At 46.2% G+C, this 17,261-nt stretch overlaps 1 protein-coding gene across 9 annotated transcripts in view; it reads right to left on the minus strand.

Moving 5' to 3' along the window:
* Positions 1-1,843: 1,843 nt before the first annotated feature.
* L3MBTL4 (L3MBTL histone methyl-lysine binding protein 4) overlaps positions 1,844-17,261 on the minus strand; it is a 484,756-nt gene continuing 469,338 nt past the window's right edge. For all 9 annotated transcript variants that reach the window (XM_058438625.1, XM_032152774.2, XM_058438624.1 and 6 more), the window contains 3 exons: positions 15,840-16,009; positions 5,703-5,765; positions 1,844-2,124 (listed from right to left, as the gene is read on the minus strand). In XM_058438625.1, coding sequence (XP_058294608.1) covers positions 1,957-2,124; positions 5,703-5,765; positions 15,840-16,009 — 401 coding nt within the window. In that variant the 3' untranslated portion in view covers positions 1,844-1,956. The remainder of the gene's footprint in view (positions 2,125-5,702; positions 5,766-15,839; positions 16,010-17,261) is intronic.

Genomic DNA, 17,261 nt, shown 5'->3' on the forward strand with positions numbered 1-17,261 from the left:
GGTGCTTGAGTGACAACGTGGGGGTGTCTGGCAGGCAGCTAGATACCTGGATCGATCCCTTTCTGTCTGATCACACTGTCTCCTAGGAGCACAATAGTTCAACTCCATTTGACTTGGTATTATGCAACCTGTTCGAGGCCCTACTGCTGAAATGACATGTGTTAGATATATGAACTACAAATCTCAGGTCTTCCATGGAACCTATACAATAAGCAATTTTGAGGTTCTTATTAATTTTAAAAACCCCTATTTAATCTCCCAAATTATTAACACCTAAACCTGCTTCCCTTGGGAAATATATCCCGAGAAAGACAGCACTCAAAAATGGCTGACTTCCTTGCTAGCTAATGTGGGCAGAGTTACCTCTGTTCTTCCATGGCTGATGAAAAACAGACTCCATGCTGTGGCATGGGCACAGGTCATAACAACATATGCATTAAGGTAGTGAGGTATAAATTTTGTTTTCTCTGTTTATTATCATTTAAAATATATTAAAATTTTAACATGGCAGAAGCAGGAATTTTAATTGCACATGGCAGTCTACAAAAAGCAAAACAGCAAACAAAACTCCACAGAAACAAAGTTTACATCAACCAATAATATATTAAAATTCCATTTAGCTAAAGATCTAAAGAAATTTTATATATGCACACCTCTTAGAGTTTATTTTCTTCAGTGAAAAACAAATGTAAAGCTTGAGAAATTCTCCAAGCAGAATCAACTTTCTTAAACCTTAATATTCTTAATGAAGCAAGTGGACATAGAACCTCTTCCTCTTTCTCCCCACCCACAAATGGTGGCTCTCCACTTCTGGGAGAGCATTTGTAGCTGTTACTACCTGTAAAAGTAGTAAGAAGTGTCAGAAAAGAGGTACTTGTCTTTCAAAACTGTGGGACTGATCCCACACAACTTAAGCCTCCCATACAATCACTTACAAAAAACAAATAAGGCCTGACAACAAATCGGAATGTTTCAAACAAAGAATAAGTACCACGCTCCCTACTTTAGAGATCTTCCCTTTGAATAGTGTGTCTCCATTTGTAAAGATGCACACAGCCCCAGATGTGATATAACACAGCTCCTTATTACAGGGGTTCTGGCAGACTGCAGTGGAAATGAGTCAATTCTGAAATGCTCTTCAGAGTGGGAGCAGGGAGGAGTTCTGTGCAGGTGAGCGTCTGGCCCAGCAGCCACACTAGTGTTAGGACAGGGTACCCTGAGGCCCTGCTGATGGTGGAGGGTCCTCAGAAGGGTCTCTCCAGCTTTTGGAAGTGCCCACCTGACCGTCCTCTCATTACTCCTGGCCACACTCCTTTGTGGAGGCTCCAAGAAACCTTAGGAGCACAACCAAGAAATGGTTAATGGAACAAAAAGGAGAATTAATGAATCATGAAAACATGTGCTTATTATTATTATTTTTTAGAGATTCACACTTTCCTGAGTAAAGTACACAAAAATCTCACGTGAAGTCTTTTGAAAGCACCAGGCCTCAAGCTCTTAGACTAGCTGTGCTCCATGGCAGATCTGAGCCAAGCTCGATGTTGTTCTGGTCAACATTAACGATGTATTCATGAACACTGCTTTTCTAATATTTTACCACTTGAGAGTGTTATGCTTGTAAAATGGAAAATGGTTTCTTTTCTGGTGACGGAGAAGAATAAAGGTGGATGTGTGGGCTTCTTTGGTCTGTCTTGCAAACACATTAGAGCTGAACGGATCCCACCAAAGATAACAGTGTCCGTAAACCAAACCCACAGATGGGCCTAAGCCTCTGAGTCACTGGCACTGGACCAGTCATCAAAATCCTCTAAACATGTAAACAAATCACAGACACTTTAAAAAGTCCAGATTCAATGTGGATATGGCCATGGGGACATTCACATCAAATTAATGTGCTCCACTTTTATTGCTGAAAGAGCGCAGGTCTTGGTGCCAGAGGAAGTTCAGGGAGCCCATTCATCCCCTGACTTCTTGGCCTGAGACACTATCTTCTTCAGGGAGTTCCTGGGAATTCCTGAACATGAGGATAGAGTTGTAAATCTTCAGTGCTGGTCCCAGTTTGATCTTCATCACTTTGACAATGTCCGTCTGTGTCAGAAGCAGGAAGGCTTTGCCATCGATCTGCTGCAAATACATAAATAGACACAAATAAAAATGTTTTGTCACGGAAGCTTGTTTACTCACCAGTAACACTTAGGTTCTGAGTGTGACGCGGAACCTGTCATAGCCTCCATGTTGAGCTCACCAGTGAGAGAGAATGACGGTAGCTCTCACTCGGCTTAGTCACAACCATTGCTTCATTCCAATTCTTTCTTCCAGAACTTTGAAGTTAAATTACAAAGGTGCTCACGCTGTTAAATACGAATTCAATATACACGAACTGTTCCCAGGCTAAATTTCTATTGTCTTTTAAAAAGGTTGGCTTGAATTTGTATCAAGAGCCTTAAAACCAAGTAAAGCTCCAGGAATTTTTCCCAAGAGAATAATGTGCAATGTGTATATGCTAGTATTATTTATAATACTGAAATAAAAGCAAACCAGTGTTCCCAATAATATCAGAAGTAAATAATACTATAGTCAGAGTGGGCTACTATGCAGTCACCCAAAATCAACTCTCTATGAAACATTTAATGATTTAGAAATTTTTTTTGTAGATCAGTAAACAACAGAACATGGTATATGATAGAGAAAGCCTTCAGTTTTACTTTGTACAATTAAACATGCATGGCTGCATGTATACATATGCATATTTAAAATATTTGAAGTCTTTACACCAAATGTTAACTGAAATTATCTTTGGATGGTAGAATAGTGGTTAGTTTTTATTTAATCCTTTCAACTTTCCTGAATTTAAATTTTTTAAAGAATACATACCATTATAAGCAAAAATACATATAAAATAAATGTTTTATTTATTAAACTTTAAAAATATATTTCAAAACTTGCACAGAATGATTCCTGGCTCTAGATGGACAAGATCTGGGGCTCTGATGTATGACATGGGTGGTAATGGAAAGAGTGAATTTGACTTTGGTAATCATCACGCATTGTATATGTATATCAAATCATCACATTATACACTTTGAATATATTCAATCTTGTTTTGACCATTAAATATTTTTAAATTAAAAAGATATTACAGCATGAAAGTAATAGCTTCCCCGAGACTCACAGGATGGCAGTGGCCACCGTGTAGGCTGCTTTCCCCAGCTTCTGGATGCCCCAGTGACCTCAGCACAACTCCTGGGACTGCTGCATCATCTCTGATTGACACTGCCTGACTCAGATGACTCCTGGCTCCAGAACCAAGAAGGCAGGAATGGAAGGGTTTTCTATTGAAACATTCTTCCACGAACTTAGAACTGTGGTTCTAAACCTTTTCAAATTTAATAATACAAACCCCAGCCAGTCATGGTGACTCATGTCTGTAATCCCAGCACTTTGGGAGGCCAAGGTGGGCAGATCAATTGAGGTCATGAGTTTGAGACCAGCCTGGCCAACATGGTGAGACCCCCCCCCCCAACTCCACCTCTACTGAAAATACAAAAATTAGCCAGGCATGGTGGCATGTGCCTGTAGTCCCAGCTACCTAGGCAGGAGAATCGCTTGAACTTGGGAGGCAGAGGTTGCAGTGAGACAAGATCATCCCACTGCATTCCAGCCTGGGCAACAGATAGAGACGCCACCTCAAAAAAACAAAAAAAAAGGAAGAAGAAGGAAGGAGAAGGAGAAGGAGGAGAAGGAGAAGGAGAAGGAGAAGGAGGAGGAGAAGGAGTAGGAGGAGGAGGAGGAGAAGAAGGAGAAGGAGAAGAAGAAGAAAGAAGAAGAAGAAGAAAAATCCTGTAGTGTCAATGTCTCACTGATAGAATTACCCTGGGACCCCAGGGGTAGGGTTTTAAAGTTATAACATTTAAAAAAGTTTTTAAAACCTTCCTGTGCATTTATGATATATTGTCTGATAAGGACTCATCCATCTAGAGGAGGAAGCACCTTTTCCCTCGGAAAAGGCATTTTCCCCAAGGCAGAGGAGAATGAGCCTACATCCATACCCTGACCTGGCTAAGCTCCAGCATTTTCAGGCAAAAATCGCTGTCCAAATAGCCCATTGTCCTAAGAATAAGGTCATGATGGTCATGATAACAGCTAACATTTATGGAGCTACAGTAATCTATTACATGGGTTTGATCTTCCTGATAACCCTGTAATATAGGTGAGGAAACCTGGAATTGCAAGCTTAATGACTTGCCCAAGTTCACACAGCTTCTAAGGGGCAAAGTTGGGATTTCTGGCAGGGTTTGTTGGAGCCCAGAGGAGACCCTCTGCTATATACTGCTGCCTTTATTAAGACCCTACTTTGGGACAAGAACAGGGCTCGGTGCTTCAAACATGCTCATCCTAATCTTTAAGGGCCCCTCTCGTAAATCTGTATTTCAGAGAGGAGGGATAAGAGGTGTTCAGCAATCTGCCTAAAGTGACAGTACTGGTCAGTGAGTGCCAAATATAAGCAACTCAACCTGCAAAGAGCCATTCCCTCTTCCCCTACGTAGAGGACAGACTTGAGGACAAAGCAGGCCTTGGGCATCACTACCTGCAGAGTGGACTGTATGTGTGAGCGTGGCCAACTATGCCCAAGCCATGCTGAGCTCAGGCAGAGCCAGGCGAACCCCACATGTAGCAGCTACCCAGACTGAGGCCATCTGACCTTGATGCTGAGTTCCTCTACTGTGCTCGTAGGAGTCCAGAACCCAAAACTCAGTGAGCACTTCCCTTAACCCATGCATGCTCTGAACCTGAGAGAGGGAGAGGTATGTGCTGCCTTTCAGTTTCTACCAGGGTGGTTTTCTTGGAAAGTTCTAGAGCAGCGACGGAGGCTCTGAGCTCTCAGATGGATATGAGCTGGAATCCGACTTTTCTTGCCCTTTTCTTGCTCTGCCTAAACTTCCTGGGCCTGAGCTTCTTCATTGGTAAGCTGTCATTGTAGAGTTGTCACAAAGATCAAAGGACAACGGTTGTAAAATGCTTAGCACTGCGCCTGGCACGTGGCAAGCCCCTGATACAAAATCACTGGGATTACTATGTGCATCATTCTGTAGCTGGTCCAGTCTCTTCCAGGGCCCCTATAGCTATGGATACTAATTCCAGGAAATATGCGAAGCAGTTCAGTACATTCCCAACCAAGAGGGGGCAGGAGATAGAAACCCCGTAGAACGATTTGGGGCTTCTCTGGAAGCAAATGCAGGGCAGGGATAGATAGGAGGGTCCCATGCTGACTTTGGAGTAGACAAATCCCCTCTCTTTCCCAGGTACATTCCCAAGGGAGCATTCCTGCCTTCCCGCAAATGGCTTCAAGCCACCAATGGAGAGGCCTCATGACATTGATAGGTATTAATTAATCATCTTGTTCATTTACTCTTCCAGCAAATAGTATACGTACTGAGCATCCTATATGCACCAAGCACCATGGCATTCTGCACCAAAACCTAGCAAAATATAAGAGTGAAGGCAGAGACTGACCCCGCTTGGTCTCACACTGCACAGTTGGGCTCTATTCCTGCTGGATCTCCTTTCTCTTGCTGCCCCCAAATTGTACTTATTTACACTTAAGTAAATGAAAGCAAAACACTTCTGGGTCTAGAAGTATAGAAAGAAATACATATATATATATATTTTTTTTATATTTCTATAATTTTTGCATCTCTTACCTCTTTCTTAAAGCACTTGGCATGCTCTTCACAGCCCAGAAGAGACTGTACAAACTCAGCCACCTACAGTGCAAGATGAAAAGCCTAATTTAATACATGCACCTGAAATAATTTGGGGGTTGTAGTAATCCAACATTTAAATAAAATACACTTAAAGTCTCTCAAACTCTTGGGAATTAAATAGTAACTATCTAGTTGCATTAGCATTTGTCAACTCAGAAATTAGACCAGCCACCAGTATTTTTTCTGTCCTCTTATTACTGGGCTGACCTGCATAGGGTTATGGTTATAATGATGACAGTAACAGCCTCTATATGTGAAGCTCTGGCATTCTGCCAGCTTCTGCATCTGATTCTCCTGACTCCCCCATGGGGTCAGTGAGGGCGAGGCCAGTTGTCTTGTGCAGCAGTTATCACAGCGACCGTCAGGAGTGAGGACCTGCCCACTTGCCTTTAAAAGGCAGACCCGAAGGCAAGGCCTTCTCCTGCTCATCTCTGTGGCCCAGTCCCTTACCTGGAGCCTAGTGAACCACAGGAGATCAGAGAATCTATGTGGAGCTGAATTCCCACATAAATGATGAAGCTGAAGCCCAAAGAGGTTCAGTACTTACCCAAGGCCACATACGGTTGGTAAGTAGCAGAGACATTTTGGAATTCAGGTTTGCCATCTCTAGGCCCTAAGTTCTGGAGAATCAGTCTCTTGATTTCAACTTCCCCCCCCCCATCATGCCCCCACATGCCCCCAGATATCCTTTTAATAAGAGAGAGCTCAGGCAAAGATCTGGCTATCAGCTTGGGAAGCCACTGAGTGTTCCTAATAGATACCCTTGGGAAGCTGATTGAACAAACCTGATAAAGGATAGACTCCCAACAACAGAAATGACAACTGGGTGGTCTGCACTACTGGCTAGCTCCAGTCCTGTCGCAGCAGGGGATGAAAGGCAGGCTGAAGTACAACAGTAAATGTAATCTTGGGAGGTGACACTTCTAGGGGAACTGTCTTGCTTGTTTTGTTCTTTTTGGCTCTCTGCCTCTTATGTCAACCGAATTATGTGTGCTGGCCCTTCTCCTCTCCCTGGTTTCATGGGGAAGCTTCTCGAGGCTGGAGAGCACAGTGTGTCAACACATCCCACCCTCAGAGAGCTCTGTGAGCACAGGCTCCCTCCAAGCCTCTCTAGGAGAAGTCAGCAGATGCTGTCCCTGATAGTACAGGAGACAGCACCAGGTGTTTGCTGATCCCAGGTGACAGAGCAGTCAGGGCCAACTCCCACAGGGCATACCCTAGGGCTGGACACCTGTGACCCCTCCTGAGCTCTGTCCCTTGTGGTCTCACAGCTATAATTAGTCTGTGCAAATGTGAAGAGTTCAGAATATCTTCTTTTTAGGGGTGATCAGCATGTCTATGTCTGCTTTACTCACCCCCGGCACTGCAAATACATTCATGAGTCATTTTACAATCTTCATCTAAAGTTTGGAGTGATAAGGATTAAACAAACAAACAAACCTTCCACACCAGCCATATTGTTGTCATGCAAGTACACCTCCAAGCTGCAGGAGCATCCGTGCTAGTGAGTGCCTCTGCTGGCCCCGGCTCTTAGTATAATGAGCCAATTCACCTGAGAACCCAACACTCTGGCAGTTCAGGCAGAGGAAGCCAAGTCTGTTTGTTGGGCTAATACAGTTTTCTTGTTCTAGGTGAGAAGGAAGCATGTAGAGCATGTGCTCAGTATTTGCTGGGAGCTAGTGAAAGCTGTGGAATGCCGCTGGTCAAGCTGCAGAGACAGGGCAACTGGGGCAGGAGATGGCAGCGGCAGTGCTGTTGGTGGCAGATGGCTGGGGCCCAGGACACTGAGGGTGGCCTGGCTCCGTCATTCCTCAGACCACTCTGCTGGCCATATGTACTCCAACCCTGTCTATGTGTGAGGCCTCATGCTGGCTGCTGGTAGAGCTGCCCTGGGAGCTGGTTGTGCTTGAATTTTCAATGAGTTGATTTGATTAGTAGTGGAGGATTCTTAATCCAGTCTATTGTTGTTGGACATTTGGGTTGGTTCCAAGTCTTTGCTATTGTGAATAGTGCCGCAATAAACATACGTGTGCATGTGTCTTTATAGCAGCATGATTTATACTCCTTTGGGTATATACCCAGTAATGGGATGGCTGGGTCAAATGGTATTTCTAGTTCTAGATCCCTGGATTAAGAAAATGTGGCACATATACACCATGGAATACTATGCAGCCATAAAAAATGATGAGTTCGTGTCCTTTGTAGGGACATGGATGAAACTGGAAAACATCATTCTCAGTAAACTATCGCAAGGACAAAAAACCAAACACCGCATGTCCTCACTCATAGGTGGGAATTGAACAATGAGAACTCATGGACACAGGAAGGGGAACATCACATTCCGGGTACTGTTGTGGGGTGGGGGTGGGGGGGGCAGGGACAGCATTAGGAGATATACCTAATGCTAAATGACGAGCTAATGGGTGCAGGAAATCAACATGGCACATGGATACATATGTAACAAACCTGCACATTGTGCACATGTACCCTAAAACCTAAAGTATAATAAAAAAAAAAAAAGTAGTGGAGGATTGAGGGGAACGGGGAGGACAGGAAAGCTTATCACTCACTACAACATGCGATCAAATGTGCTAACACCCTTGAGAGAGGTAGGAAGGCTATGGGTGTTAGGAAGGGACTGCACAAATCTTAGGTGGGACTTCAGGAAGGACATCAGGAAGAAGGGGGTCCATGAGAGGTTCACTGTTGGATTCATAGTATTTCCACCATGGCGATTTGGGGTGGACATGCGGGGAAGAAATTCTAGGCATAGAGAATCCCAGCAAACCCCAAAGCAGGACAGCACGGGGCCAAAGGGTGGGTGTGAGCAGCACGAGCAATGCTGAGGAGTAGACAGGGAGTGGCGGGAAGAGGGGAGGGCGACGTGGTTCCAGGTGTGGGTCTGTACTTCCTCCACAGCAGCGGGGAGCCCTGAGCCTTGGCACTCCACCCTGACGGGACACTGGACTCCTCGGCAGAGCTTTCACGCTGACCGCAGTCCAGACCTCATGCCACACAGATGATAAATTAATGGAGTTGGATTGGGTCCAAGCACTGGGTAGATATTTTTAGAGCTTTCCAGTTGGTTCCAGTGTGCACTGAGGGCCGAGGACCACAGCGTGGCAGGAAGCTAGAGAAATGGTCCAGCAGGGTCTGGACAGACTCGTGCTGAGCCTCAGGGCTAGGCAAGGCAGGAATCAGATGAGCGCAGGAAACTGCTGTAAAGCCAAGTTCCTCAACCTCAACACTGACACCTCGGGCCAGGTGATTCTTTGCTGTGAGGGCTGTCCTGGGTAGGGTGGGATGTTTAACGGGATCCCTGCCCTCTACTCACAAGGTACCAGTAGGAAAGTCCCCTTCTCAGTTGTAACAACCAAAAATACGCCCAGATATTGCCAAATGCCCCTGGGGGGGCAACATTGCCCCAGTTCTTTTGCTGGGCTCACTTTTTCACAGGAAGGAGGGCTGAGTGTCATAGGAGGAAATAATAGAAATAGAGACGAGGGACCAGTAACTAGCTAACGACCCATGTTTTGTCCGTTGTCAACCACTCACTGCAGTGGGACAGCCAAGTCAGCACAGGGACAGTGGTTTCCCCACTGGTAGGGAAAGAAGTGGTTGGTTAGAAACATGGTCTCTTTTCCATACTTGCTCAAAGGACTGTTCACTTCTGCTGTGATGGTTTGCCTATCTTAAACTGTCCTTTTCTGGGCAAACAAAAAAAGGACCACAGTCTCCCTTCTCAGCATCATTAGCCAAGAAATCATTGTCAATGTCTGAAAGATGAACTGGATTTTTTTAAAGGAAATAAATAATGTGTTAAACCATAGAGTCAACAGAGCAGACGTGGCCCTGCCCTGTGGTGGCCTCTGCCTGGCCCGCAAGCAGCACCTGCCGCCTGCACCTCATCCTCCACCCGGCCACCCTCCTCGGCTTCACACTCCTCTGAAAGGCTCTGCCATTTTGGAAAGAGATTCCCGTTCAATTCAGCCTATCTTTCTTTTTCCAAAGTAAGGAACAAGTTCTATGAACTCTATTAAGGAGACTTCTCTGGCCAAGAATTTTAAAATATGCAAAGGCCTTGATTCAGTATTATTAGTTGGTAATTACTTCCCCTACAAATAAATTGTATTTTGAGCTTCCATAGAAAGTTTTTCTACAGATTTTCTCAATGAAAGTGGTGAGCTTTAGCACAGAATAGAGTAATATCAATAAGTTTCCCTCTCATTCTCCCTTTAAAAGAGAGAGTTTTTTTTCCTTCAAGTTTGTAGTAAAATGTGGACAGCTGTCCAGAGGGGCATGACCTCTGTGGAAGAGGAAGCGACCATCCACTTGCCCTGCATCCACAGAAGCCATGGCAGTGGGGTCATCTCCTTTTTCAAAGGGGGTGATCATGCTGTTGGAGCCCAGTGGGTGGCCTGGGCCTTGGCTTTGGCTCTGGGCAGCGCCCGGTGGCGTGGGGGCTGCCACGCAGGTGTCTCCCCTTGGCCTTGGCTCTGGGAGGTGTCCCCCACAGTGCTGTGACCGCTGACACACCGGCACTTCCCACATTCTCAGGCACACAGTGTCCTACAGCTAAAATCCCTGCTTTGTTTTGGAAGGACACTGAGAAAGTTAATTCTAAGTATGAGACAGCAGTTTGGGGAGACTGGGAGGGATGACACTGCCCAGGCTCTGAGAGGAGCCCATCCCGCCAGCCGACCTCACTTCCCCCACGACCTACTTTCCCTGGCATCATTGCTGGAGCTCAGCAGGACTCGTGTTCTTCCATGGGGCTGTCGCTGCTTTAAATCTTTCCAAATGCTGGTGTTCTCTATCTCACTGAGCCTGTAGATATGTGCCTGACTCTACTGGCGAATCGTCCACTGGGGACCATGTTTCCAGCCTGGGTCTTATTTTTTAACAGCAGAGTTTATTTGCCCTTTTTTTCCTAAGGGCCCAATTGTATAAGGCTGCTCTGCTTATTAGCAGTACCCCGAATTTTTCAAAAGCACTCTTCCCTGTGTAAAGGCTGCTTTTAAAGTGACTGCCATCTTTCAAAGTTAATGAACATTTAGGGAGCACTTGGTTGAGGCTAGGGCAATTTATATGTGGTGCTTTAAGACGTATTTTTTAATAAGAGAAATAAAAGTACCCATACGTGCACCAAGCACACCTGAGTCATACCTAGGATGGTAAATGTGCACACTACATATCATGCCTTGCCTCCCTGCGTGTGCCTAGACATATATACCTGGCAGAATCAGGGAACAGACTACATAAAACCCACCTGCCTATTCATTCATGAACTCATCTACTCACTCGAACCTTTGTCAAACACCTCTTCTGTGCAAGATGCTTTGCAATAAGATAGCAAAAGATTAAAAGATATAAAAATATATGAAACTATATTAGTTCCTACTCATAAAAGCTTATACTCCTGTACAAGATATTTTCATGACCCAGAGTAAGACACATATTTTACACCTCCATAGCTTACCACGTGTGCATACCCACACACATCCCTCACCAAGATTTAGCAAAGCAACAATCCTTATAACCTATGATGTGCTCTCATCTCATCTGGTCTTTCATTTTATAACCACCAAGTTGACTTCAAAGCCTACCTGCACTTTGAAAAACACTGCTCTAAGAGAGACAGTCATAGTAACAAAGGAGTTAAGAGGCAGCTCACAGCTCTGTGGAGTGTTACGAAGGCCCTGTGCTAGCCTCTCTTCACAGGTGGCATAAGCACAGCAGAGGTCTTCCTCCCAGGCCAGGAAGGCAGATAAAGAGGCTGTGCTTTCACTTCATCTTCTGCTGCAGACACCCTGTTTTAAGTCTTCCCGAAGGAAGCCCAGTTCATTCCAACACGCCCCATCCCTGGCTGTGGAGGCTCCTCTCCGAAATGCCCAGTGCTGACAAAGTGCAAAAGCACCCCTGAGCCCCCACCAGTCCAGCTCAGCCCTGAACTGCCTTTCACATCATTGCTGCCATGCTCATCATTTTTATTGTGGCTTCTCTAAGCAGCCCCACACTCTGCTGTGGGTAGGTACTCGCTGGGGGCCCCTAAGTGGCTCCCTTATTTTCAGATACAAATACAGCAATCACAAAGCCCCCATTTTCAACCCTTCAGAGATTATTCCTGAGGACCTTTGTTGGTACTGGGAAATGTGCTGTAGTGTGTGAGGACATGGAAGGAAATTCAGGATGCTGTCCTTGCCCTCAGGGCATCTAGTTGGGGAGACAGCAAGACTAAGATATGCTCAACATTAGGGAATAATGAAAATGGTTTTCCCTGGAGTGCCTCCCTGACAGAAGTCAGGGTTATGGAAGCAACAGGTGCAGGAGCATTGTATGCGAGGCACTTAGACTTTCCCATGGATCATATTTTATACCTAGAAGGGCTCTAAGGCCTCTCCCAGCAGCAAGGGCTGAGATTCCACCTGTACCCACAACAGAGAACTAAAGACCGGGGCTCTCATTTTCCTAACAGCTTCTCTTTCTCTGGTCTTCCTTCTGAGCTCTTCTCTGTCCTAATGACACTTTCACCTAGACCAGCTACTTCCCTTGAATCACCTCCCAATCTCGTGATTTTGCTTCTGTTAAGTGCCACACTTGAAATCTGTCCAATCATAGCTCCCATTTCCTAGTCACTGCTAATGTCCCTAACAGTGGTGTCTATTCTTATTGCATAATGGCACCCCTGAGAAGTTAATAAAAGCTCTGGTCCTTATCCATTAAAAATGCATATACTGTACACAATTTTTCCAAATTCCCTGAGGCACAACTCCACGAACCCAGCCTTAAAACCTGTCCTGCTGCACCACACGCTCTGGCTTCACCTTCCCCTGACACCCGGCTTCCAGGGACTCCCTGGAAATCAGTGCCCCGTTGCAGCCCCTCTTTCCTCTTTCTAACTGGGGCCCTGCCGACCTGTCCTCACCCTATCTCTGGACACTCACACCCTTGGGAAATGCGCCTTGGTACCCTCTGCCTGCAGCCTTTAAGGACACCCATCTTGAGTTTATGTCCACTGGGACATCTCTATATCCACTACTGTGATTCACAGGGACTGCTAACCGTGAGTCACATGTCCAATAATGAAGTCACCATGTTATCCTCCTGGCCCCAAACTGGACTCTGCCCCAAATTTCACTTCTAATGGCACCACTCTTTCCCCATTCTTTCAGATGAACTCTTTGGGTCTTTCAGCCCTCATATATTATTTCCCTAATTAGTACTAAACCGTTTAGCTCCGAGACTACAAATGGAATTGCATTTGGCGCATCTCACTTTTTCTTCTTCTATGTCTAATCTACCTCCCTGTGCTACTGCCTGTGCCTTTGAAATGTCTGTTGAATCTGAGTTCTTTTCTTGGCAGCACCCCGCCTAGGCTCTGATGGTTCCACTTCCCTGGTGTCTCCTTCTCCTCCGCCTCTTCTCACCTTATTCTCTACAGATCTGTGCAATTCTCATCTTCCTGAAACGCCATCTTCACAAAGTGACTTTCCGCATAAGAACCAAGAACAGCTCTGTCCAGCAGACTGTGGGCTGTGCACACTCTCTGCCCGGCCTCTGAGGCCTTTCACACCAGGCCCATCTCCCGATCCTGGGTCACTTTCCTCTGTGCCCCGGACCACAATGAGCATGGTGGGCAGGAAGTCAGCTCATGGCCTGGTTCTGACTGTGTGGCCTGAGGCAAGTCACTTTGTCTCTGGGTATCTCAACTTCCCCATGAGTAAAATGGGAAAGTGAGTATCTGCCTTACTGTCATTATATTCATATAGCTGGTTTATCATGATTAATGCCTGCACAGGGCATGGTGCACATCTGCCATCACTAAGTGTGAAACTCACTTCCATGCAACCTCCTCTGTTTCCCCGTCAACTGAAATGTCTTCCCTTCCTTGTTTCTGATTAGATACATTCCACTTCTGTTTCAAAATTCAGTTCACAGTTGATTTCCTTGTCATTCAACATTTATTCAACACACATTTACTGGGTGTCTACTAGGTGCCGAGTGTAGTGAGGGGTTCTCAAGATGTCATGCCAAGTGACTGCGAGGTCAGACCAGAGTGTGGGTGCCCTGCCAGAAGTGACCTCTGGCTCAGACCGAGGATCCACAGGAGGTGGAAGTGAGCATGGAGCCCCAGGCTGCTGCTGGCAGCGGGCAGAGTGGAAGGAGGCGGGACTGTGTGTGTATGAGAACAGGCCGGGCAGTAGGACTCCCTGGGGCAGGAGGGGAAGGCAAGAATGGCAGGACAGGGAAGGGAGGAAGGGAGGACTTCACGGCATGTGAAGGGTGCCAGGGGGAGCCAGGGATTGTTGTAAGCTGGGCAGAGACATGCCCAGAATTCTGCCTTCTCCACCACATTCCTCACGATCTGGACTCTGTCGCTCTGCACACGCAGGTGGGAGTGGAACTGGGGCCGTGATGCCAGCGGCCATGAGCCCGGCGAGAAAGAGTGCAGAGGAGACACTCTCAGTGTCACCAATTTCTGGGTGGGCTTTGGCCTGCCTGTTCCTTGGCCCAAGGCTGGGAAGGCAGACTTAAACCAAGATTAAGTTGACTGAAGTAAGTGCTCCAGGAACATTGTGTGACTAATTTAACTGCAGCTGTAGCTCTAATCTTGCCCTCAGAGTGACCCAGGGTTTTCCTTCATTTAAAAAACATTTTCTCGGCTGGGCGCGGTGGCTCACGCTTGTAATCCCAGCACTTTGGGAGGCCGAGGTCGGCAGATCACGAGGTCAGGAGATCGAGACTATGGTGAAACCCCATCTCTACTAAAAATACAAAAAAATTAGCCGGGCGTGGTGGCGGGTGCCTGTAGTCCCAGCTATTCGGAGAGGCTGAGGCAGGAGAATGGCGTGAACCCGGGAGGCGGAGCTTGCAGTGAGCCGAGATTGCGCCACTGCACTCCAGCCTGGGTGACAGAGCGAGACTCCGTCTCAAAAAAAAAAAAAAAAAAATTTTTCTCTAAGGCCTGACTAGTAAAAACAGTATCTTTATCAAAAGGAATTACAGGTAAGTGGTACATTCCTTAAATAATACCACTTTAAATATGAAGCATTTCTACAGCATTATTGTAAAGCAATGGGGCTTAACTGATCCTTATTAATAACCAATATTGAAGCCAGGAAAGGTGGCTCCTGCACGTTATCCCAGTGCTTTGGGAGGCTGAGGTGGGAGAATTGCTTGAGGCCAGGAGTTCGAGACTAGCATGGGCAACATAATGAGACCTCATATCCACAAAATTAAAAAAAATTAGCTAGGTGTGGTGACACATGCCTATAGTCCCTCCTACTCAGGATGTTGAGGTGGGAGGATGGCTTGAGTCCAGGAGTTCAATGCTGCAGTGAGCTGTGATCATGCCACTACACTCCAGCCTGGGTAACAGAGCAAGACCCTGTCTCTAAATAAAATAAAATAAAATAAAATAAAATGTAAAATAACCAATATCGTAAGGCATGTTTATATTGAAATCTGATTCAACTTGTCCCCTCTGTGCAGCTTCTCATACAATGTTGTGACCAAATATACTTTATAAATGAAGCGAAGGTGGGCCTGCTCATCTTGTAGCTTTAGATGAGCAAACCTGCAGCAGGGCCCTGCTCTGCCATGAGTGTGCCTGGATCCCACGAGACCACAGGGCAACTGGCAAATGGATCCTTGAGGTGCAGGATGTCCTGGGCTGGGCATCTTTCCCAGAGCACACATGGCTGGGATGCAAGCCTCAGATGCTTGCACGTTTGTGCTTGCCCAAATTAAATCTGTGCTATGGAATTGGAGGCTTAAGCCCCTCTGCTTGAATTAGCCCCAGCAGATAGCTCTGGGCCTCGGGGGGCACTGGAATAAAGCTGCAGAGAGGAGGTACAAAACCATCTGGGCAAGTGGCGGGCTTTCCTCATCTCCTCAAAATCGTGTCTGGCTTCTCCCTCTAATTTGGGTTTTAAAGTTTACATGGCAGATGCGATCGATGCCTAAGAGAAAAAGGGCGCTGTCCCAGACATCAAAGAATGGTCAGTGGGCACCTTCTGCCTATTTCTCAGCAGCAGGCACACCCCAGCCCTGGCCCCCAGCAGCTCCGCTCACCTCATCCACAGTCCATCGTGCCACTTGGCTGGCCTGGATGTCAGCCACACCTGGAAGCAGCTTGCAGTGTTGCTCCCTGCCGAGGGGAATGTCCCGAAAAGGGTGGGCTGACACCGTGGACATGAACACTGACTGGTGAAGCACCTGCTGCGCCTCCTCCGCCGAGTATTCTGTAAGAGAAGTGGGGTGGGGTGAGGCTCAGGCTCCCAGCAAGCAAGCACTGCTGCGTCAGCCCCGCAGTCCAGAGGGCCCAAGTCAGGGGAGGGAAAGTGCAGACACCACCAGAACCCGCGTCTTCTGATCATACAGCATCACCCCCAAGCATACCCTATGCCACCAGTCTGTTTTTGAACAGTGGTCATAGAAGACAGATGTTACCCATGCCCAGAAGACTGCGGCTGTTTGCCAGCCACATTCAAATAATCTCTATGAGATGCTGTTTGATGGCCAATGAAGGGCTCGCTTGTCACTGCCACTGGGTTCTCTCTCCCTAAATCAGGAGTCAGAGGAATCAAAGAACCATGCAGAATTTGACTACTAAGCAGATTGGCACACCAAACCATCTGGGATGTGTATGTACACAAAGAATAATTTCTTCCTGGAAACGGCCTCATGAGTCTCTAAAGACAGAATGAGCCTCAGTCCACATCTGGCTTCCTAAATCCCCTGAGTGATACTGAACATGATATGTAGCAAGGGTCCCCATGAGAAGCTGGGTGATATCAGCTGCTGCTGCTGCAGATCCCCAGCAATGCACCATGACCTCACCTGGGGTGACATCCTGTGGCAGCCACGGACTTTGGAAAGCAGCAGAAACTGAGACATGACCTCCCTAACACAGGCACTCTTAGAGGAGGTGCTCTTTTCTGAGCAGCTCTGAATATACCATGGTTTTAAGGTACAAAGGATAATGGCTGTTTGTTTGCACAAGATTGGCTGCTGCAACCAAGCAGTGAGACTTCAATGGGATCTCCATGCACTTCAGCCCCACACTTATCAACAGCCTTCTGTGCTGGTTTCCTGTCTTCAAAAGTGACTTTACTCTTATGTTACATCCCAACATTTAAGGAAAAGGCATGGGTCTCAATTCCCTAATTATTTAGTTTAAATCTACAAATGGATAAGGAGCAAAAATATTACAGAGATTTCAGAGAAAACCAATGCCTTTATAATGACATCTTTTAAGATACTTTCAACACACATTAGCAAAATAAAACTGCTGATATTAGAGGAGACTTTGAAAAGACCACAAAAGGAAATGTTTTAAGACCTCCAGAAGTCTACCTTTTCTAATGCAAAGAGAAGGTTAAATAAGCAGTGGCCACATAATTTAAGGTCTATTATGATGGTTTTTGTTTTACTAACAGAATCTGAAAAACCATTATGCAAATATTTCCACCTCAAATTAATTACAGCTTTTAG

This window comes from Hylobates moloch, unplaced genomic scaffold, assembly GCF_009828535.3.
Source record: "Hylobates moloch isolate HMO894 unplaced genomic scaffold, HMol_V3 SCAFFOLD_5, whole genome shotgun sequence".
Classification (NCBI taxonomy): Eukaryota; Metazoa; Chordata; class Mammalia; order Primates; family Hylobatidae; genus Hylobates; species Hylobates moloch.